The sequence below is a fragment of the Pogona vitticeps genome, chromosome 2 (genome assembly GCF_051106095.1).
Source record: "Pogona vitticeps strain Pit_001003342236 chromosome 2, PviZW2.1, whole genome shotgun sequence".
NCBI lineage: Eukaryota > Metazoa > Chordata > Lepidosauria > Squamata > Agamidae > Pogona > Pogona vitticeps.
Window position 1 is genome coordinate 114,099,717 of NC_135784.1, and position 24,468 is coordinate 114,124,184.

Below are 24,468 nucleotides of genomic sequence, written 5' to 3' on the forward strand. Positions count from 1 at the left end.
CCATGGGAGAAATGTCATGCTGCCCCTCGCCTCTTCAGAGACTGCTCACTAGCCTGCGACTGGCACTCTGGTGACAACTGGAGTGCCCCATGTAAGTCTTGGTTCTTGTTTTAAGATACTTTGTCTTTAAGATGACATAAGGCTTTCCCCCCACCCCTCCTTTCAAAAGGTACTGCAACACTTCTGGAATTTTCCACAACAAAATTTCCTGGTATCTTTTACTGCTGAATACCAGCCACCACTTTGAGCCTAGCTGAACCATCAGAGAGAACTGTAATGGTTTCAAGTGCTTTATACTGGGTTGCAAATAATGCCACATTTTATATATAAGTTTGTTGACCAACAGTGAAAATAACCTTGCATAATTACAGACAAACACATGCTAATATCTGTATAGAGGAGTCCTATATGCTCCTGATCCCGATTGTTGGTACCCTGGTTTGCTGTGCTGGTTTTGGTTTCTGTAGCATGGAGAGGTACTGCTGGAAGGGGAAGGGGATGCAACCTGATACTGGATACTAAAGTACACAAGGGGATCCTGACCAAAAGGAATGTCTTCTGAGTAGCCACATATAGGATCATGCTGTTATTCATCACAATGCTCAGATATAATATATTTATCTGACTTACGTGATGCACACAGAAGCCTTATGAACCTTAAACTGCCCTGTTTCAAATAAAGGCACATAAATTCTTTCCAAACATTTCCTGGCACAACTTGTGGTTCAAAAGAGATAATTAGTTCATGTAATTTATTGAACATATTGAGGGAGGTTGTTGCCATGAAAATCAGCAAAGTTGTTAAGGACTAAAATGGCCAAGTTGGCATATGGTGTTCCAGGCGTTGTGAATTTGTCTGGGAGACTCATTATTAGTGTGGCCATAAATGCATTATGAACTTATTCCCTGTACTCATCGTCTTCCAAGGAAACTGGTTGGTGAGATCCAGATTAGACATTTTGTTCTTTCAAAGCTTTGTCTCAGAAAGACATATTCAGCAATCACAATTCTTCCTGGTTTGGTCCCCCAACCCCAGACATGTTAGCCCATTCCACACATTTCTCAGTTGCTCCTTTGGTCTATATACTTCATGTTAGAGATGGGCATGAACCGGACTACGAATTGGAAAAAATATGCACCGGGCTGGTTTGTGGTTCGGTTCATGCACTGTCACCCCTCCCTTTTCGTTAATGTGTTTGAGGCACTTCTCTTCCCACCTAAACCTCCCAGGTAGGTCAGGCTAAGGGCAGGTAACTGGACTAAGGTCACTTAGTGAATTCGATGGCAGAATGAGGATTTGAACGAAGGTCTCCTGAAATCTAGCCCAAGCATGTGACCATTACACCACACTGGGTGCTTACATGTTTTCCACATAACATATGATCCAGTTAAAGTTACAGTGGTTCTGATTTCAATAGGAGAAAATTAACCATGGATGTCACACACACAAAAAAGCAGCGCTTCATTTCTGTGTCTGTGACATCAGTGATAAGCAGTGGCATTCTTTTGTTTTCCCCTTCCATGTGGGCACTACATGAAATTCTTTTAATTTATCTGCTATAAAACATCAGACTGCTCAAGACTAGGTATGGCATTTTCAGAATTCCTGCACTATAGACCTCAGATGTCTCCAGGAGTTGTACCAGCTAGATTTCTGCCAGGTGTTTTTAAATTCTTCTGCTAATGAATTTAGCCTCTAGCTGCCATTTTCATCCTGTGGAGAAGACAGAGGTAAATGAGTAGGTGGGGCCAGCCTCTAAGGGAGCTACAGTGGTGCCTCGCTTAACGGCAATAATCCATTCCAGGAAAATCGCTGTTAAGCAAAAATGTTGTAAAGCAAAATTAAAAAGTGATGGGCTAAAAACTCACCGTCCAGCAAAGATCCTCCATATGGTGGCCATTTTCGGTGCCTGTATAGCGAGAAATCCATCCCTAAGCAGAGCGGGGAGCCATTTTAAGCACCCGGTGGCCATTTTGAAAACCCTGACAATCAGCTGTTTTGATCGTTGTAAAGCGAAAATCAGTTCCAGAAGCAGGGAACCAATCATCGCTAAGCAAAATCCCCCCATTTAGACCATTGTTTTGCGATCGCAATTGCAATTGCAAAAACATCGTCGGAGAGCGGATTCGTTGTAATGCAGGGCAATTGTTAAGTGAGGCACCACTGTACAAGAAATGGGCTTCCCGTACAGAGCCTAATGGGCAGAGCCTACCACCTCCATTATCCCTTGCAACTTCCACAGAGCTTAGCTCTGCCTACTAATTTCTCCTGTCTTTTCCACAGGGTCAAAATGTCTGTCGGAGGCTGAATTCACAAGCTTCAGGACTTGAAAACGCCTGTCAGGACTTTGACTTCTTCATTAAAGCTCCCACACTCTGGCTGAGAGAATTCTTTCATGCTTCTAGGTGCTGTAGTCCACAAGTTCAAAAATTCCCAGGGCTACTAGAAACTTCAGCTCCTCCCTGTACCTCTGCAATCTGCAATCTTCTTTTCTGTCTAGAAAGGCTCTTCATAATACACATGCCTGCCTATTCCTTGATACATACCAGAAGCCAACTTGCCATTAATCTTTCCTTTAAACAGAAGCATAAATAGGTTTTGTTGCAAAGTCAGCAACAGTTCTAATAGATAAAACCTAACGATCTGAGTTGATGTTCTTTCACTTAGCTGTGCCAGGCGTGAATTATGCTTAGTGAGATAAGCTGGCTTCTGTCCTTCCTTCCACTTGCCTCTCCTGAATTAGACAGATGTTAATGCTATCAATTTTCTCACCTCCTTGTTTATGTAGCCATCTTTATTTATGTCATACAGATTAAACGTCCATCGTAGTTTTTCGTGAACTGTTCCCCTCAACAGAATGGATAGTGCAGTCACAAAATCCTGTTGGAAAGAGAGTACAAATATATTCTGGGAAAAGGTTTTCTTCAAGCCTCATTATTACAAAGGAACATGACTAACATATGATGAATTGAAACATTAATTTCTCTGCTTTCTAACATATGATGAATTGAAACATTAATTTCTCTGCTTTCGTGCATATAGTAATGCAATGTTGATCTGTTTTGCTGCTAGTCCATCCATTAATTCTTCGGGATTCCGTCTTTCAGGCAACTTTTAAAAGTTATTGTTGACTAAAGAAACATAAGCACTGAATGCTTAGGACACTTATGAATTTTCAAAAATTGTGGCTGGGAACCCACTTTACTCAAGGTAGCTGTGTGTTTGTCATATTCTGGCATGGTTCATTTTGTATGTTTTGTGAAGAAGCTGGGAATGGAGTTTGACTGTAGGACCTATAAAAGTCTGCCTATTTTAGAAGTGAATAGAATCCATGCTCTATTGGACTTTGTTAGGTTATTACAGATATGAAAGGCTACAGAGCAGAGAGTTCAAATTCTGTCAGAGCTTCAAATGCATCCACCTCCTCTGTTCATTTTAATGAGACGTATGCAGAATACATATTCAAGGGGGCATGCCAAAGACATACTCTTTCTTTTTGTTTTTTTGTTTTTTGTTGTTTTTTTGTTCATTACATTACCTGACCTGCAATATTTTCTCTACAGAGAAATGGAAAGGAAAGTGTACAAAATGTGAAATGGGGCACTCAGTGAGGAGATGTAGGATCAGACCCTGTCATAATTCCTTTACCTCAAACTTCACCGATCCGTTCTGTGATGTATCAAATGCATTAAAGAGATAATGGGCATACATACTGGCATCTGAAAAAAACAAATAGATTGAAGTATATTATTGAAACAATTTAATTAAATGTATTCACCATTAGTCCAAATATTCTCTAGGTCTACTTTTTGTCTAAAAAAAGAAGTGACTTCAAAGAAGTTAATGATAATAGTTGTGTGCTGTCAAGTTACTTTTGACCTATGGCTACCCTTTCCAGGATTTTCAAGGTAGAGAATGCTCTGAAGTGGTCTACCATTCCCTTCTTCAGGGGGTGCCCTGGGAGTGTACAGTTTGCTCAAGGATGTGCAGGCTGGCTCTTCTCACAGGAAGCATACTAGGGAATTGAACTTCCAACCTTTGGCTCTGCAGCTGGATACCCAAATCGCTGAGTTATCCAGCCAGCTGCCTTCAAAGGGGTTAGCGCCTGAATATTCTACCTTTTTCTCATAAAGGTTTATTACTGTTCATTGCTCCCGCCCATGCCCAGCTAATTCTGTGGTCACTTTATCTCTCTGTTTCATGTTTCTCTATTTCATCCTGTCTCGTTTGATCCTATCATCCCATTATTTGCAAGTTATATTTGTGTATCTGTGTAAGTTACAATGGTGTCGTCGTCGTTTAGTCGTTTAGTCGTGTCCGACTCTTCGTGACCCCATGGACCAGAGCACGCCAGGCCCGCCTATCTTCCACTGCCTCCCGGAGTTGTGTCAGCTTCATGTTGGTTGCTTTAATGACACTGTCCAACCATCTCATCCTCTGTCGTCCCCTTCTCCTCTTGCCTTCACACTTTCCCAACATCAAAGTCTTTTCCAGGGAGTCCTCTCTTCTCATGAGATGGCCAAAGTATTGGAGCCTCAGCTGCAGGATCTGTCCTTCCAGTGAGCACTCAGGGTTGATTTCCTTTAGAATTGATAGGTTTCTTCTCCTTTCAGTCCAGGGGACTCTCAAGAGTCTCCTCCAGCACCACAAATCAAAGTCATCAATTCTTCGGCGGTCAGCTTTCTTTATGGTCCAGCTCTCACTTCCATACATCACTACAGGAAAAACCATAGCTTTGACTATTCGGACTTTTGTTGGCAAGGTGATATCTCTGCTTTTTAAGATGCTGTCAAGGTTTGTCATCGCTTTCCTCCCAAGAAGCAGGCATCTTTTAATTTCGTGGCTGCTGTCTCCATCTGCAGTGATTATGGAGCCCAAGAAGGTAAAATCTGTCACTGCCTCCATATCTTCCCCTTCTGTTTGCCAGGATGAGATGGGACCAGTGGCCATGATCTTAGTTTTTTTGATGTTGAGTTTAAGACCGTTTTTTGCACTCTCCTCTTTCACCCTCATTACAAAGTTCTTTAGTTCCTCCTCGCTTTCTGCCATCAGAGTGGTATCATCTGCATATCGGAGGTTATTGATATTTCTTCCGGCAATCTTAATTCCAGCTTGGGATTCCTCCAGTCCAGCCTTCCGAATGATGTACTCTGCATATAAGTTAAATAAGCAGGGAGACAATATACAGCCTTGTCGTAGTCCTTTCCCAATTTTGAACCAATCAGTTCTTCCATATCCAGTTCTAACTGTTGCTTCCTGTCCCACATATAGGTTTCTCAGGAGATGGATAAGGTGGTCAGGCACTCCCATTTCTTTAAGGACTTGCCATAGTTTCCTGTGGTCCACACAGTCAAAGGCTTTTGCATAATCAATGAAGCAGAAGTAGATGTTTTTCTGGAACTCTCTGGCTTCCTCCATAATCCAGCGCATGTTAGCAATTTGGTCTCTAGTTCCTCTGCCCCTTCGGAATCCCGCTTGTACATCTGGGAGTTCTCGGTCCACATATTGCTGAAGCCTACTTTGTAGTATTTTGAGCATAACTTTGCTAGCGTGTGAAATGAGTGCAATTGTGCGGTAGTTGGAGCATTCTTTGGCACTTCCCTTCTTTGGTATTGGGATGTAGACTGATCTTTTCCAGTCCTCTGGCCACTGTTGAGTATTCCAAACTTGCTGGCATATTGAATGTAGCACCTTAACAGCATCATCTTTTAAGATTTTAAATAGTTCAGCTGGAATGCCATCACCTCCACTGGCCTTGTTGTTAGCCAGGCTTTCTAAGGCCCACTTGACTTCACTCTCCAGGATGTCTGGCTCTAGGTCAGCAACTACATTGCCTGGGTTGTCCGGGATATCCAAATCTTTCTGATATAATTCCTCTGTGTATTCTTGCCACCTCTTCTTGATGTCTTCTGCTTCTGTGAGGTCCCTTCCATTTTTGTCCTTTATCATGTCCATCCTTGCACCAAAGGTTCCTCTGATATCTCCAATTTTCCTGAACAGATCTCTGGTTTTTCCTTTTCTGTTATTTTCCTCTATTTCTTTGCATTGTTCATTTAAGAAGGCTCTCGTCTCTCCTTGCTATTCTTTGGAAGTCTGCATTCAATTTTCTGTAACTTTCCCTATCTCCCCTGCATTTTGTTTCCCTTCTCCTCTCTGCTATTTCTAAGGCTTCCTTGGACAGCCACTTTGCTTTCTTGCATTTCCTTTTCTTTGGGATGGTTTTTGTTGCTGCCTCCTGGACAATGTTACGAGCCTCTATCCAAAGTTCTTCAGGCACTCTGTCCACCAAATCGAGTTCCTTAAATCTGTCTTTCACTTCCAATGTGTATTCATGAGGGATTTGATTTAGATTATACCTGAGTAGCCCAGTGGTTTTTCCTACTCTCTTCAGTTTAAGCTTGAATTTTGCTATGAGAAGCTGATGATCAGAGCCACAATCAGCTCCAGCTCTTGTTTTTGCTGACTGTATAGAGCTTCTCCATCTTTGGCTGCAGAGAATATAATCAATCTGATTTCGATATTGCCCATCTGGTGATTTCCATGTGTAGAGTCGCCTCTTGTGTTGTTGGAAAAGAGTGTTTGTGATGACCAGCTTGTTCTCTTGGCAAAACTCTATTAGCTTTTGCCCTGCTTCATTTTGAACTCCAAGGCCAAACTTCCCTGTTGTTCCTTTTATCTCTTGACTCCCTACTTTGGCATTCCAGTCCCCTAGAATGAGAAGAACATCTTTCTTTGGTGTCAGTTCTAGAAGGTGTTGTAAATCTTCAAAAAATTGTTCAATTTCAGTCTCCTCAGCAATGGAGGTTGGTGCATAAACTTGGATTATTGTGATGTTGAAAGGTCTCCTTGGATTCGTATTGACATCATTCTATCATTTTTGAGATTGTACCCCATTACAGCTTTACCCACTTTTTTCTTGACTATGAGGGCTACTCCATTCCTTCTATGGGATTCTTGCCCACAATAGTAGACATGATAATCATCTGAGTTGAATTCACCCATTCCTGCCCATTTTAGTTCACTGATGCCCAGGATGTCAATGTTTATTCTTGCCATCTCCTGTTTGACCACCTCCAGCTTCCCAAGGTTCATAGATCTTACATTCCAGGTTCCTATGCAATATTTTTCTTTGCAACATCAGACTTTCCTTTCACTTCCAGGCACGTCCACAGCTGAGCGTCCTTTCGGCTTTGGCCCAACCACTTCATTCGCTCTGGAGCTACTTGTACTTGTCCTCCGCTCTTCCTCAGTAGTATGTTGGATGCCTTCCAACCTGAGGGGCCCATCTTCCAGCGTCATATCTTTTAGCCTTTTGTTTCTGATCATGGGGCATTCTTGGCAAAGATACTGGAGTGGAATTGCCGGTTCCTACTCCAGGTGGATTGCGTTTAGTCGGAACTCTCCACTATGACCTGTCCACCTTGGGTGGCCCTGCACGGCATAGCCCATAGCTTCTCTGAGTTGCTCAAGCCCCTTCGCCGCGACAAGGCAGCAATCCATGAAGAGGTGATGGGCATACAAAAACCATTTACAGAGGGCAATGATGCCTCTCTAAATGAAATTATATAGATGACAAAAAACAACCAAGCTTCTTAAGACAATTAAGCATATTTTCCCAATGCCTCTACTGCACTTTGATTCTGATGGGAGAGAGGGGGAGTGAAATGTCTCAACAATGTGCCGTTTAGCTAAGCACATGCACAGTTATGTTCCCAAAGCTTGCTAATAGCGCAAAATAGATATTGACAACAAAGACCAACAACAAATACAGCCTAGTTGATAAAGCATATAAACTATAATCATGGGTTGAAGTATATTATCCTGTTTAATATCATCCTGTTTAATGAATCTTGGAGATGGTTGTTGTAGGTTTTTCAGGCTGTTTGGCCATGTTCTGGTGGTTTTTCTTCCTAATCTTTCACCAGTCTCTGTGGCTGATATCTTCAGAGGACAGGAGTTAGAACTCTGTCTGTGTTCTGGTGTAGTGTGTGCGACAGTTGAGTATTTGTAGCTGTGGGATCAGCTTTTTGTCCTTTTCAGGAGATTGGTTGATTATGATGATCAGGGTGCTTTTTGTTATGGGTGTATTCTTGTGATAAGGGGGGGAAATGATCTGTCACTGTGATTGATGGGTGTTGTTAGCTAGTCTTTTGTGTGCAGTGATCACGAGTCCTTGTGGCAGGGTAGAGTTTGTTGACCTTTTTGTAGGCTGTACTCTTCTGTGCTGGGAGCCAGGCTTTGTTGAGTTTTAGACCGCTACAAATACTCAGCTATCCCACACACTACACCAGAACACAGACAGATTTCTAACTCCTGTCCTCTGAAGATGCCGGCCACAGAGACTGGTGAAATGTTAGGAAGAACAACCTTCAGAACACGGCCAAACAGCCCGAAAAACCTACAACAACCATTAGATCCTGGCCATAAAGCCTTCGAGAATACAATCTTAGAGATGCTTTCAAGGATTGACTTGCAACTACTCTGTAGAGTGTGAACAGCTCCTTTAAGCATATGTGAAACACTTCACAGTCAAAGATTGTTGAGGGACATGGCAGAACAGTGACAGTTTGCATTCACTCTTTCAGCAACTCTGTACTCTTGTTTATCATTCTGCCTCACAGCCGGCTTGTGAAACAGATATACTTCTGAGATAAAACATTTCTCACTCACCCCCATGTGGGAAAAACTGTGCATAGATGTGTTTGAATGTCTCTTCGTTAACAGCTCCACTAGGACATTCCTGTTGGAAAAACAAGGAGCAAAAATAGTTAAGTTTTAATTTGTGGTATTGCCTTTCCTTTCATATTGTGACACCTGTTTCCTGAGTGCACCTTGTATAGCCTAGAATCAAAGGAAATCTCTTATCTTGATTTCTGTCAGTCTCCACTCCACCCCAATTTACAAGAACATTTTTGCACTCACAGTGTAGTGAAATTCATGTAGAATAAGTTTGATGCATGGTTCAATTCACAACTCAAGCCTGTTCAAGAACCTGCAAAAAATCAGTTTTGTCAAATCAACCCTGACCTCCACAGACAATTGGGAGGGTGGATATCCTAAGGCTGTTAATTTCATTTGACTCTCACCAAGTGAAGTGGTACAGCTATCATTATTTCTCTAATGTGAGAGGCAAGGAATATTCTGCAGCATCCAGTAGTTTCAAAACACATTTTCTGGCCTCCCAGTTACGTGTAAATAAAACCTCCATGTAAAGGCGGAACATGCTTCCGTTAACCAGTTTCTGAGCTCAGCCAACAGAAGATCATATATTATTTTTATGTCCTGCCTGTGAGTTTCCAGAAGCAGCTTCTGGCTATTGGGGGTGGGAATATAAGGGCAGAAATCCAGCAGCAAGTTGCAACGAGAGTAGGTCTATTGAACTAATGAAAATTACATAGGTGTTGACTCACCAAATCCACACTGACTAAAAGGACTATTTAGTTGCAACTTACTACTGGGATTTCAGCCATTAATTCTATGTTAAATAGACGGTCTCGCTTGCAGGAGGGGCGTTGTGACGCCCTTGAACTGCGCAGCGGCTTTTGCTCGCCTGGTCCCGGAAGAAGCAAGCCAGCGGGCCACGTGACAGGGGTGAGGGCTGGGGTTTCATATAAAGAAGCCCCAGCCCTCTATTTGGCCTCTTTCGCTTTTCGTACCCACCCGCCCACCCTCTTTCTAGTGTGTTTTTTTGGGTTGCCTTTTTTAGGGGCCAGATAGGAATTTTTGACCTCCACCCTGATTGGCTTTTGGATGGGGGGATTTTTCGCCTATCCCTCACTGGAGAAGGGTTGTTGGCATTCAATGGTGGTTATCCTCGGTCACACTGGCGGGTAGTGTGGGAAAAACTGGTTGTCTCGGTGTGTCCCTTTGATAATTATGCTAAACCAACAGCGCATCGGACCTTCCGGCTCTGTGGATCATGCAATTACAGGGTTGGAGGCGGCAAGATGCACTGGGCCACTTTCGGACTTACAGTCATCAAATATAGATGGCTTGAGGTCTGGGGTATTTAATAGAGGCCTGCCTGGTTTCTCCTGTCAAGACAGCTGGAACCTGGGGCCTGGGACTCGCCCATTGACTTATAAGGATTTATTGGATGCCATGCAGTTATTTCTCCGCACTACCGCAGGCCCCCTTAATTTTGGAATTGGTTGTTTGGCATAATCAGAATTTGGTTTAATAAAGTGTGGCCCATATTTAATCCAAAGTTATTGTCTTGCATCTTCATTTCGGGACCTGGGGGAGCAATTTGTTCTGTCTCAGTGAAAAAAAAATCTTTTTAAAACAAAAACTCTGATGCTCATATGCTTAGTTTATGAACATCTCTGTATGGAAAACCTGAGAGACCGGTGTGTGACTCTCCATTCAGGGTCACAAGTGGAGACAGTGACCCAGCTTACAGCATCTTGTAATAAAAAGAAATATGCCAGAATTAACCATTAATCCTGGATATTTTAAATTACTGTTTTCCTTTGGTCTTTTCAAACTATCCTCAAATGTCATTAGACTCCAGGTAAATGATCTGCAATGTTAGCACAAGAAACTTTTCAATCATAGTTAATAATGCATTTAGAGCTGCAAATATCTGACAACCAGAAGCCAGAACAGCAATTTATTTTTCAGATATTTAAATAGCTTTTAGCACTGGAGAGGATTAGGCAGAAAAGAATGAAACAAATCAATGAGAATTAAAGTTATTCCTCACTTGCCGATACCACCTGCCAACAACCAACAATGGTGAAAACTGAAGTAGGGAGAAGAGAAAAGCTTTTGAACAAGGAAACAGTGAGCCTCTTCCCATTAAAGTTAGGCACTACTCAGTCCTATTGATTTTATGGGGAAATGTAAAGACGAACGGAACAAAAATAACACCAACCATCTTTCTTCAAAGAGATAGAAGAAAATATACCAAGATCAGGAAGTATGGTAGCCAGATACTATAAAACTGTAATTGTGCAGTGCTTTTTTGGCTGACAATCAGGGGCAAACTTTATAACAAGTGCATTTCCCCCATGTCAAAAGGGAAATCAAAACAACATTGTTTTGTTTCAAAACTTTGAAACAAAAGAGATAGAATTTGGTTGTGTAAGGGACCCATCTATCCTTCCATTGAATGGGTAGAGCAGAAAAAATGGCTGAAATCCTGTTGGTGCAGCTATGCCTGAAGAAGGGTAATGAGTAATGACATCATTAGCAGGGAAGATATTTTAGTAATGAAAACCTCATTCTTCCTGTAGCTTTTTTGATTTGCAAATAATATCTTTTATCATACAGAAACTGTGGGAACCATTGGAAACAAGGAGGAAGACTTTCATAACAAAAAAAATATTTCCCTGCTGGTAAAATAATCCAATGGCAGCAGTTTTCAGTAATTAAAGACTTCCTTCTCCCCCTTCTCTCTTGAAGCTCCCATGGCTTCCACATCATGAAAAGGATTGTTTGCAAGTCAGAAAAACTGTGGAAGATAGAAGCATTGCCTTACTAAAATCTTCCACTGAGGGTAAGATCATCACCCTTCTGCAGTCATAGCTACACTAACAGGATATCATCCAGTGTACCTAAAGTACACATATTCAGTTAGCAAATTTTAAGAAAAATGAAGACAAGACAGGTTGGAACTATGGGAAATCCTAATAGGTGGACATCACACTATAGTTGGGATTTGTTCTATGAAGCTTTCATTGATATTTTAACTTTCTGTGATTTAAGAATAACCCTTTTCTCTTTCAAATCATCTTGCAAGTGGAACAGACTTTAGAAGAGTCTGGTTGGTCATCTGTTCTGTTCCACAACCTCCTATTTAGAAGAGTCAGCTATATGAACTGCTCTTTTTGAGTCCAGCTTAAGGACTACCAAGCATAAGAAAGGAGAATACAGAGCGGGCTTCAAAACAGCCCGTCAGCATCAGTGCCAGCAGAATAAAGAGGCAAGTGGAGCATCGGGTCATTCTTCCACATTATGAAGAAATACATTTCATTTCTCTTTAAACTGCAGCAATTGTTCTGGTATCTTTACATGTGAATTTACATGTGCCAATGTTACATGAATTTTTTTTTTCTGGTGACACATTTTCTCTTTATAACATTTCTGTAGCTGCCACAGTAAGCCACTTGATGGCCTATTGCATTGACCAATGCAACTGCAGATTTTCTGCCCATGCTGATAGTACTGGCTTAATGCAGAACTGAAATCTTGGATGTTCCTTCTGTATTATTTTCCCCTTTTAGATGCTCTACTGAGTTCTCTAGTGAGATGTTGAGCAAATTGTTGTGGAATACTCTACAAAGGCAATGTAGTAATTGATCATTTAGTTTTAGCTTTCACAGGCTGGACTTCTTCCACATGCATCTACTAGTTCTAATTCATTTCCGCCCAAATGATCAGAATTTAGCCAACAATGCTCAAGAGACCTATTTAGTAACAGAGAATAACTGAAGGGATTTGACTCTCAAAAGTGTATTTTAACTAAATTGAGTAGGTATGCCCCTTAGTTTATTAATAACTTGGATCAATAGTCTGTCTGATTAACAATGAAAACAAATTAATATATATTACTAAAATATTATATACACCAGAGACAATAAGGCTACTCTTACTGCTCTGTTACCATTTCATGTACTAAGCATTGGGAATGCGCATAGTGAAAACTTCTACTTTGGGGGGTGATGGTTCTTTCAGGAGTGCCTCCTTTGTTTTTGTTGTGTGTGTCCGTCCGTCTGTGCGTGCAAAAGTCCTTTCATTTAACATGAAAGGGACCAGCTCTTTCAGGCCATTTCATTTTCTTTACCAGGCATTCGTTTTTTTCTGACAATAGTCCAAAAAAGTCCTAAGGACCCCATACAAACTACTGCAAAAGGCAACAGAGAATAAATCTATTTCAAAAACAGGGAACAGTACAATGTACAACAACAACAAAACCCAAACAAAATGGTTCCAATCCCAAACCGCCAAATTATACACCTTTAACAGAATAAATATACAGTAAATCAACCAGAAAACAATTTTTAAAAAATCAGTCAAACTGGGGAAGCAACTCAGGAAAAAAAATCAAAATAAAACACCCACATATATGCAGAAACACATACTCCGCTCTCTCAAACTCCCCAAAAGCAAGAAAAGGAAAGGAAAAAATATAGTCAGCTCCTTTCCTCACCCCATAACAACTAGAATGTGTGGAAATTTCTATCCCTCATATCACTTGATGCCTTCTCTTCTCTCTTTTGAGTCCAGCACAACAACAGGGAGCCAGGCAGCAAAAATAATCCAAAAAGAAAAGGGCCAAAAAGGATGGGAAATGGTCAATAATTTTTTTTAATCTCAGGAAGGTATACTGGCACAGGCAGGCTTCTGATGGCAACAGGAAAAATAATCCAAAGAAAGGGTGGAAATTCCCCCAGAAATCTAGGGAGGGGGAAGCAACAGGTGCAAGAGGAACATAGGCAGGCAACCGAAGATGGAGGGCACCAAGAACTCAGACACCCACAAGGAATGACTGAAGCAAAGGGCACTTTCACTGGGTTCCAACCAATCCAGGCCATTTTACAGATTAAACATTCCTGCTCCCCCAGCCCCAATTTGGCTGCTGACAATAGTGCTTGTGATACTATTGGATGAAAAGTTTCCTCAGTGATTTGACAGAGGATTTAACAAAAATAAAACAAAAGAGGGTTAACACACATTATTTCAGAAGATGGGCTCTTTCAAGAATCAATGAAAGAACACAAAAACAAAGAAACATCCTCCATAGTGTTTTTACCTTTTTTAAAAAAAACAAAATACACATTCTAAGACACATCATTAACAAATCATAAATCTCCAGTGTTTTCCCTGCTCCCTTCCTTTTTTAAAGGGAGTAACTGGAACAGCTGGATAAATGGCAAGATAGAACTGGCATCATATTTGGAATCTTTCTATATTGCCTGACAGGGATGACTAAAAGATCTTGGATGCTTATGTGAATGTAAGAGGAAATACAGAAGTTGTACTGGCTAATTGCACCTAATTGACTAGGCACAAGGTGCATGCTGGCCACCTCGTATGTGCAAAATCAGGGTGGCTTCTGAATTAGCCAAGGCAAATTCTGTAATTCCTCTTACATGTTGCTAAATATCTAGTAAGATTTTGGCCACTGGGTAAGGAAAGTGCTCAACCACCAGCTCAACAGGGATAAAGGAACCTAGTCTTAAAAGCTGGGAAAATGCAAAAACACAGGGTTCATATCATAAACTCTTTGAAATCATTGGGAGCATGACAAGTCAACAAGGTATGGACTTATATGCAGTTGAATTATTATCACTACAAAGGAATCTTCTAATTTAAAGATAATCTATCCCAATTCCATAACGATTTCAGTGATTGTTGCAAGCCATGTTTCCTGCAGTTTGAGATAACATTCCCTGGTCTCCAAGCCAAACTTTGAAAAGCAATTGATACATTCTTCTCAGTAGCAATGTGTTTTCAGATTGAGAATGGAATGACATGTTCCGGTATTCCATCACAGCAAAAACAAAGCAAAGCAAAGCAAAATACCATGCCCACCGGAGGGGGGGGGGAGAGACCTTAAACTTAATTTGTCCCTGATATTCTAGCTCAATACATGCCATGAGTTTTTAATCTGAGGGAAACCTAATACAGAAAAACATATGGATGCTTTCTATCCATGAGTGAAGTGGTTCAGTATGACCTGTGCCAGAACGATCCAATGAAGGGAACACTGATGCTGGAATCTGAACCTTAATACAGTTACTTAAGATTTCAGGCTTCTTTGCACATTATTATCTAAATGTCCATGAGACATTCACACTCTGGTCTGGTGTATACTCCTCATAGGCTTCTGTCACCCCAAGCAAAGGAGGTGTTTCACTCTGAAACATGGATGCATGTTGTCCTATGAGTCCATGACCCACCGTGGTGCACCCTATCCTGTCTAAAAGACTTCCCCCTCTCTATACCAGCTGTGGGTGGCTGGGCACTAGCAAATAGTGTCTACCTAGAACTCCAGTCAATCCTAGCTAGCACTGCCAATGGTGAGGAATTACAGAAACCACCTTCAAACAACATCCAGTTGGCCACAGGGGCCCACTTCTGCACTACAATAAGATTGCCTTCACCTAAGAAAAAATATCCAGTGTTGATGACAATAACAATAGGCCATCTTAGAGATATGCTGTCAGCGCTAAGAAGATAATGAAGGACCACACATTGCAAACGCCAAATAATTCAGTGTACGCCTTTGACAGTTTGGGAAAAGTAGGTTAACAGGCAGGATACAGACAGCTAAATTAAAACAAAAGTACAATGCCTCTATGTATACACAACTCTGTATCAGAGGAGGGCTTATAGAAGAAAATTCTACAGAGGTGGCATGAGGAGAAGGTAACATGCAAATTCTCAGCTTAAAAATTATAACTGGCTGTTGCCAACTGCAATAGAGCAGCATGGCCTTGGCTCACAAACAGAAGAGAAAAGCTTGCGCCAAATCACTCCAAGGAGACTGATTATAAGCAAGGAAAGATCATCAGTGTTAAATGCATTGGCTGAAATCCTGTTGCATAAGTTATACCATGTAAGGCCGATGGTGTTATCAACAGTGCCAATTTTTCAGACATTTCTGACTTCTCTTCTGAAAGTCCCAAGACTCCCATGTAATCACTTTACTTGTTAGGAATCCTGCAGGATGGTAGAGGACAGTTTTTTTACTGTAGGATTTTGCTTGTTCGTATACTTGTCTGTATGTAACTCCCTTCAATTAATCAACTTTATCCTATCAACACTACTGCTCTTCAAGATATATAATCTAAGGTTCATGTCCTTGGAGTACAATTATTCCACAGAGGAGAGACACATATCAAAGCATTTGAAAGTGACTCTCATTTCTCTTGAATGATATGTGCTAACACAATTGCTATATATTTTCTTATATGAACATTGTGAGCCTTTTAAAGATAAGAAGTCTAGTAATCATTTCTTCAGTAGCTGTAGTCTTTCAATGGACTGAAAGTTTGCCTTTGTGAACAAAACAATTTACAGTACTAGCAAATCTGAGGCTGATAAAATTTGAGTGATATCTCCTCTGGGAATATGAAGAGCTGTATACACCATGTATAAAGAAATATTCAGATCTATCCTGCCTCTGGAAAACTTTACAAAACTCATAACACAAGAAAAGACATCCACATGAGAAGAAAAAATAGGATCTGGGTGGGTAATGAGGCAATGACATCTGCCTTTAAAAATTCTTAAGAGTTCTGTGCTGAGGCAAACTTACATAACAGACCAAGGCTAAGTGAAGCTAATTCACAAGGTGCTCGGATGCATGAATCAGAAAAATGGTGATTTGGTTTGATTTGTGATTTGTCAAGGTCAACAAACTACAAGTAATGAAGTTACAATTTTTTTCTGATGAATCAATTTGTCAATTCATTTTTTACTTTAAAACCCTATAAAATGTCCCCCCCAAGCAACACAGCTGGCACGCGAAGCCCTTTCTTCTGGCACACGACAAACCTTTTGAAGTGGCTGCAGCTGGGATTCCCCCTTTCTCTTCCTGTTCTGGATCCTTTAACTTCCTGTCCGTCCCCATGATTCCCCCTTTTAACTTCCTGTTTGTCCCCATGATTCCCCCTTTAACTTCCTATCCGTCCCCATGATTCCCCCTGAAACTGCCACTTACTGTTCTGGTTCTGGTCTTCCGGGCAGCACAGCAGCCACGGGTTTCTTCCCACCCCCTCATTTTTGGCACTCGAGCCAAAAAAGGTTTGCCTCCACTGAACTAGAGAGACAAAATTCTCAGGAAAGCTTCCCCTGACTCTCCTCTACAATCCCTCCAATGTTGGTGAAGATTGGGTTTTGGATGTCCAAGTTATACACTGTAAAATAGGGCCCCTTAGGAAAGTTCCCCCCAGACACCTAGACATACCCAAATCAGGGAGGCTTCCCATGATTCTCCTTTACAATCCCTCCATGTTTGGTGAAGATTGGGTTTCAGACATCCATGTACACACTCCCAAAGTAGGTCTCCCCAGGAAAGTGCCCTTTAGCAGCTAACTTGGGGAAACTCAATCGTCACCAAACCTGGAGGGATTGTAGAGGAGAGTCAGAGGTGTCTCTAAGTGCTGGGGGGTCTGTTTTACAGCAAATCAAAAAATTGCTAAAAATTCTTTGATTTGTATTCGTTGGGGGCACTGATTTGTACAAATACAAATTTATGAATTAGTGATTTGTGCCCATCTCTACTGGGATGCATTACAATTGTGCAAAGGGACACAACAAAAATGACCCTTGACTATTTATCAGTTAGTCTGAATTAGCTAGAATAAATTATGCAGACTTCGATATGACTCTGGCTTGTGTGTTTGCTTCACAATTTGCAAGGTCTTTTATCCTTATGCCCTAATGGTTTGTGAAAGATTAAGGTGCCATGCTATGATAAACACAGTTTATTTATTGGGGCCTGTTACCTGAGCTAGGAGAACTAGCAGTGCCACCTGTTCAGTCGCTTCCTCTGAGGACTGTCTCCATGGCCACTCCTCCCAAAATTCCTTCCTTGGAGTAAGGACAACTTCTGGGCCTGAGCAGTTCTTTCGAGAAGTGCACTGACCCATTTTTGTAGGCAGCGAGGCTCCCCTGTGAGCATGGCCACATAGCATCTTGCTCTGAGGTGGTCCTCTGATTAGGTGAATTCCTATTTTAAAAACTCTTAACAACCAGTCCTTCTATTGCCTTACTGAGGCTGTGAGGGTGGTGGGTCCTCCCTGTAGTGTGGGAGAGAAGAGGTTGTCCTTTTCAGGGGACAGACAGCTTTACATATCTTCCTTTGGGCTCCAAAATCTTTCTATATTCTTACAACTTGAATAGACTGCCATTGTATGCAATGAGAGAGGTGTACAACTGTCCCTTTTCCATGTGTTTCAACCAGTTTTTCTCAGAGCCATATTATTAATGACATAATTAACCATGTGAAAGCAGTTAATATATCTAAATAGAGAAAAAAACTTAACTAGTCCTTGTAAGAAACCAGAACTGGGCCAAGAGTGTTCAGGGAGGATAGTCAAACTCTTTACTACCACCCTCACCCCGAGTCCCACACACTAGTCTTGGTTTAATTTGCTCAGCCCCTGAAGTTGCTATTTAAATGTTGAGAGGGAAGCTCCAACTGGCACCAGTGGTGTATATACACCATTGATGCAAATAGCTTCAACACAGCCATATACATTGAAACCACCGCAAGTAAGCATGCTTTCAGTCTTCCCACCATCTGTACAGAAAAACCTTTTTAGCAATTAACTTTTAAAACTTGGGCACACTTCTGGATATAAAATATGCCCTTCCTATTGCTATCCATATTCAGGAAAAAAGCACCATTATCAAAATACCAACTCCAAAATATTCAAACCCAACAGAGCCTTTGATGGTTCACAATCAAATGAGGAAATGAAAAAAATAATAATAAAAAAATACTGTTTGGCAGTATCACACTACAAATAGTTCTGAGCCATCCACTTCGAACATGAGGAAACTAGAACAACGGGGCACTTTTGCTGAGTAATTTGTTAGCTGCGTATTCCTCATTCTGTTGTACTGTTGAACACAATATGATACTGTCAAGAAAAACACTTCTGTGTTTTAAGACAAGCCTTGTTATCTCTGTGGTGTGGGAACAAGAACTACAAAAAATATTCCCTCTGTTCTAAAGCATGTTCCTGCACATTCATTATTCATGCTACAAAACAGTCCTGCGAAAAGGATGATGACTCCAGTATAATCATCTGCACTTATATATGCTTACATTTTTGAATCCTCTGTAAAGCACTTGAAGTTCCTTCTTGGTGAAATTGGTTTGTGCCTCAAGTTGTTCCAGTCCTTCAGGCCGATGGCATACTGTGGTCATTTCCAATTCATCTTCAATTTTATCTAAAACAAAGAAAAGTTTCTATTTGGGTCTCCATTCTTTGCTTGTAAAGGGGATGGAAAGAGTTACGTATATTCAATACTGATAAACTCTGGAAGTCATCTTAAGTGCAAAGAATAAAACAGAGGTCCGTATAGCCATCTTTTTGCATTACACATAACATCGAAAAACAAGAAACAGAAGGTGTATCTCTCATTTCTTGCTAGCATTAATACTCTGTTAATGCTGCATTCAAAAGGTATACACCTTAAGATATTTCCAGACACCTTAATAAACTGCTCATATAAAAAATAAGCTTTCCTAAATTCATATGCACTGAACTGAAAATACTCACAAACATATGGTAATATTTTGAAATAATATAGGTATCACAGAGTGCAGGTATAACAAGGAGTAGGCATGCTTAAAAGTAGTAGACAAAAGCTATGTTCCCTAACCATACCCACAAGGAAATAAGTACCACTGAAAAGAACTTGTCTTGAGTAATACATTTAGTATCAGGGTATATAATGTCCACATTGAGCAGGAATGAAAAAAATGCTTTTCTTTTGCTGGGCAAGAGAAGAGTTTGAAAAGCTGAAGACATTACAGCCAATAAAGTTATCGGACAGGCAATGTTTTAAATAAGTGAAGACATAATAACAGGCAAGTGAATGTATTTCCCTCAAAGTGAAAGGCTCAAGGCAACATGAAGTATCTCATTGTACCCCGAAGTTTATATTTTACTATAATTTATGTTATATTGGAAGTCTGACAATTTTTATCTAGGTTTGCTGTGTAAGACTCTTATGATAATGAGCAGGAAGGCATGTTTCAAGGTGTCATCTTCAATGTTTGTCTGTAAGTAATTCTGAATGATGATTCTGTACCTTGTGTATTCTTTGATGACTCAGTGACCTGTAGCAAAGCATCTCTTGCTATTTTGTGAACAGATTGCCTTCTACAGCAGTGGCAACCGTGCCCATCCTGACAGATCTGCCACTCCCATAAGCCCACCAACAGCCAAGAGCTGGAGCCCATCAACCTCCCTGTCTTCCCACGTGAATTACAACTTAAACTAGAATATACAAGGATGTTGTAATAAGATCCAAATCTAACAGTCACAGGGAGCAAAAACAAGAACACATGTAGTCAGGTTGCAGACTTTATTAAATAGCATCTGAGATGAAGGAGATCCTAACGGGGAAGACCCAACATATTAGGTTGCCATAGGTCACGCCAGCAGACTTCATGTGTTTTGGACAGTGGCTTGGCTGAGAGACAGCAAGGCAGCAGGTACTGAGTCTCTTGTAATAGCTCCATGTGCAGAATGCATCCACCTGTTTGATAAATAAATCCCCTCTCCTGAAGTTTGCTGAGGTGCAAGATAAGGCAGGTTAACAACTCCATGGAGGAACAGCTGGCCGGGGGGGGGGGGCGCATCCTGGTTAGTCTGCTGTTCATTAGTTGAGCATCACTTTTGGTCTGCAGGAAAAGGTATGTGCTTCAGATGGTGTCCCTCTAGAGCCTCTGAAGAGAAAGGAGAGACAAAGAAAGAGGTAAATAGTGAGCAAGGATTAGCAGTTAGAAAATGCAATTCCTGGACATGGACACAAAATAGGAGTTTTATAGAATAGTGTGTAAGAAGAATGCTGTCACCTGAGTACTCTGAGTAAGCTTCAGAGTTTCTCCATGGAATAAGGGGCAGGATGAAAAGAATTAAGTAGTGAAGGAAACATACAGTGTGCAGTGGCTATTGTTCTGCTTCTTCCAGCTTGGGCACCTCCTGTTAAGAAGTGCTCATAGGTGTCTGGTCAGCAGTGGCAACAGGCAGAGTAAAATGAGTGGCCTTGCTTGTCTCATCCTTGCATACAAGAGCAGGAGACCACAACTTTCCACTCCTTGCTAGTGAGGATGGTGAATATCCTGGCCCTCTGAATAGAATTCACATTAGAAAAAATGATGGTTTGTGCAAAATTGTTGGTGTTTTGCACAAATGTGCCTATTTCATGTGCAAAAATCATGGAATTCACATAACTGTATGAATTCTGCAAATCGCTGAAAATTGGAATGATTACAATTAGCTTAAAAAGTTGAAGGTTGTTTGTATCTTTTTCTAACCCTCAGCCACTGTCTTTTTATGCTGTCCTTTTCAAAGGGAAATTTCACTTGGGTCCCTCTTGGTAAATTAAAACTCTACAGGGTGAATAAACTTTTGTCTCACTCTTGGCTTGATGTGAGGAATCTCACAGGGCCTAAACATGCTTGTTGAGGACTCTCGTGTCAAGACAACCTGAATAAATTTAGTTAATATTCTAATATTTAGCAAATATCCAAGAATATTAAGAAAATATATTAGCCACATGTGACAGTGGATGCCTTCCTTTCTTCAGGAGATACAGTTCCCCCCACCGTTTGGGGCGGGGTAGGAAACCGTGAGACCAGAACCTAAATCCAGCAATGCAATATTCACAGATGGCCAATGTTGTTGTGTGAATTAGCAGAAGTAACAGCAATTCTACATTGTAGCAAATATTTCCCTCTACTTGCTTACCTAGATGCAGTGCTCTTTCTTGACTCCTCCAGTTGCTGACATGGAGTGAATGTTGATGTTGGATCTTTGAGCCAGGAATCCCATGGTGAGCATCCATTAGAATCCTAGACTGAGATGCGTATGCTCATGTTCTCATGGGTTTGTATAGTCAGTTTGTTTTTCACATGATCCCTATTAATGTGTAGTCTCTGTGTGTGTGCATGCTATTAGGCCAGGGAGGTACAGCCCCTTGACATACACCCTGGAGTCTATTCTCTCTGCACAGGGAGGGTTATATGTTGTCAATGACATACTACAAAATTGTATCCTATTCTCTTTTGTAAAGATGTCACACATATAACTATTGAAGTAGACAGGAGTGAAATTTATTATAGCAGGTGTGGCCATGGATTGAAGAGTTGTAGGTGATGATACACCTACCTCCCTCTTCAAATCCCACCCTGTTTCAGTTTTTGCAGCATTGTGTGTGTCATGGTACTGGTATATCTGACCTTCTACCATAAGAAGTTGGCTTCTCGTTCAGCCTATGGTTCTTCGTCTACTAGATAGTGAATACAGAATGTCATCCTTAAATTTGGAGACTTTTGTAGATGGATTCTTTAGGGTGGTATTTGCCTACAAATTTTTGTTTTTCCATTATGAATTTCTCCAGTATTGGATGGATCCTTGCCATAATAGCTTTCTATTATTTGCCTTACAATTACCTTCTGGCAATTACCTTATGGTAATTACCTTAAGGCTTGCCAGCTGGAAAATGTAAACACCTTTCTCTTCCAACAGCTTAAAAAGCAAAACCAATCAAATAAGCAAAAAGGTTTGATAGCTTGGTTCTCCCTTTTGATTTCATTAAAATTAGACTTTGACTGCAGCATATAAATGTGACTCCAGGATTGGATATGTCAAGTCAATGTCACCCACTTTTGTGTTTAGCTGCAGATTCGGTGCTTTATAATGGTTCTATGTATAGGGCAATATAAAGGTGCCTACTATTGACAAGGATACTTGTCAAGGGTATTGACAAGGGTACTTGTACAACTCAGGGTTGTAAGAGCAGTTGCCCAATTTTCCAGGCTTGCACAAGGAGGCATTTGGTACCTCTGTATCAAGCAGTTATCTACTCTCATTGTTCTTTGGGTACAGCTTTGAAGGGGCACTGGAAACTCCAGCTGGCTTTGTAGATGCCAGAATAACCCACCCCTGCTGTGCCCACCACCAACTATTCCAACAATGTTATACTGCATCTCAGCTCATTAAATTACCTCGGAGCTGATGTCATGATGCAATGTCAACAATTCAATCCTCTTACTGGATGCCGTATGATAGCTATACTTTTTCTTTGAAAAATTAATTGCTGCCATTACATTAATTGATTTCTCTTATCAAGAGTAAATCAACCCACATATATTCAGATCTGGCTTCATTAGATGTGAAAGTGTGAAAGGACTTTTAGTATCACATCATTGTTATTGTTATTGAAATAAGCAGGGGGAAAAAGAAGACAAAAGACCTTATCAAAAAGGATTTGACATCCTAACAGGTAATTGTAACCTTGTCACAGCATTTAGTGAACTACTGAAATATGCATCAAGGAAAGAGAGGAAATCAATATTTTAACCTTTTTGTTAATTCTCAGGAATCCTGGAAATGAGTGTTTTATGTAGCCAGGATTCTGGTGAAACTTTAAACTCTTAATGGAATGCCTAGGGAAACATTAATGGGATTTTATTTATTTATTTATTATTATTTTTTGGTCACACATGCTTCCTAGTGACATTATACAGATCCAGCAAAAATGCCCACTAAATGTTGGGAATGTTTTGGACAAATGGGACTACTCAAACTATACAGTTTAACTTTTTGACACAAAAGAGGCTTTTTGAAGTAGAGTAATGCTCCTTCGACCCCTTATCAACAAGCTTACCTTGTTGGTAGCTATTCACAATTGTTCACCACCCGACATGACTGCTGTTTCTGCGCTATTTTGTTAGTCCTTTATCTTGTTGCCTGCACGATCCTAGCCAATCAAGGACCATTGATCTAGGATATGAATGTCACAAAGCCATGTAACTCATGAGATGTTTCCCTTACTGTAGAAGTATATCCTGGGATTTATCATTAAGTGGAATATGTAGAATTCTCAGTCACAGCCCTACACTAGGATTTTCTACGACATGGCCTGCAAATGTATGTTCATCACGACAGACTGAACTTTGACCACATGAGAACACCAACTCTGTGTAAGGTCATTCTGAATGGTCAAAACTATCTGCTTTTGTTCACCCACTAATTGGTAAAAGAAAGGGGATTGGTTTGCAGGAGTTGTAATGGAGGAGCAGAAATGTGTGGTTGCTAAATTGGAAGGTGAGGAAACTAGCATCAAGTTTTCCTTTCCTCTTTCCAGCTGGCATTACACCATCTTTATCTTCTCTTTATCTTCTCTTCTCTTCAGTCTTCCTGTCCTAAGCCAGCTTGGATGTCCTCCTCTTCATGACCCCCTTGCTTTACCGGAACCAAGAAATGAATGGAATTGGTATAATATAAGCTTTCATTTTTAAAAAAACCCATATCTTTTTTTCTGTAGTTGTTTCTTTGCAGGGAGTATGCATTTTGGGGTCATTTTCCTGGGGTAGTAGCTCAGAGAGGAACTAAAGCTACCCTGTTACATCTAGCCTATTACATCTCCTGTCTTTGGCTGGCAATGAAGGATACAGACACATGTACGTAGTTGCATTTATTTACTTACCTATATGCTTACATTTTATTTACTTACTAACTTTCTACCTTGCTTTTCTCCCTATAGAGGGAGTCAAGGTAGCTAACAAATGATAACATACAAGTTGCTTGCTGGTACATGGACGTGTGGATTATTTTATGGATAGGTGATTTTGTGGAAGATATTACTACAGTACCTGTTAGCTTCTATCCCGCATCTACATTCAGTTTGAGAATGCCTTCTTTATTTACAAGGCGCAGCCATAGCAGTGATATTTAATTATAGGGATTTCAGAAAATCCATTAGGTAAC

General features: G+C 40.7%; 1 protein-coding gene across 5 annotated transcripts in view; it reads right to left on the reverse strand.

Annotated features, from left to right (window-relative positions):
* KCNIP1 (potassium voltage-gated channel interacting protein 1) overlaps positions 1-24,468 on the reverse strand; it is a 716,798-nt gene that overhangs the window by 8,263 nt on the left and 684,067 nt on the right. For all 5 annotated transcript variants that reach the window (XM_078385814.1, XM_020780486.3, XM_020780484.3 and 2 more), the window contains 4 exons: positions 18,789-18,913; positions 8,672-8,741; positions 3,650-3,720; positions 2,774-2,881 (listed from right to left, as the gene is read on the reverse strand). In XM_078385814.1, the coding sequence (XP_078241940.1) occupies positions 2,774-2,881; positions 3,650-3,720; positions 8,672-8,741; positions 18,789-18,913 (374 nt within the window). The remainder of the gene's footprint in view (positions 1-2,773; positions 2,882-3,649; positions 3,721-8,671; positions 8,742-18,788; positions 18,914-24,468) is intronic.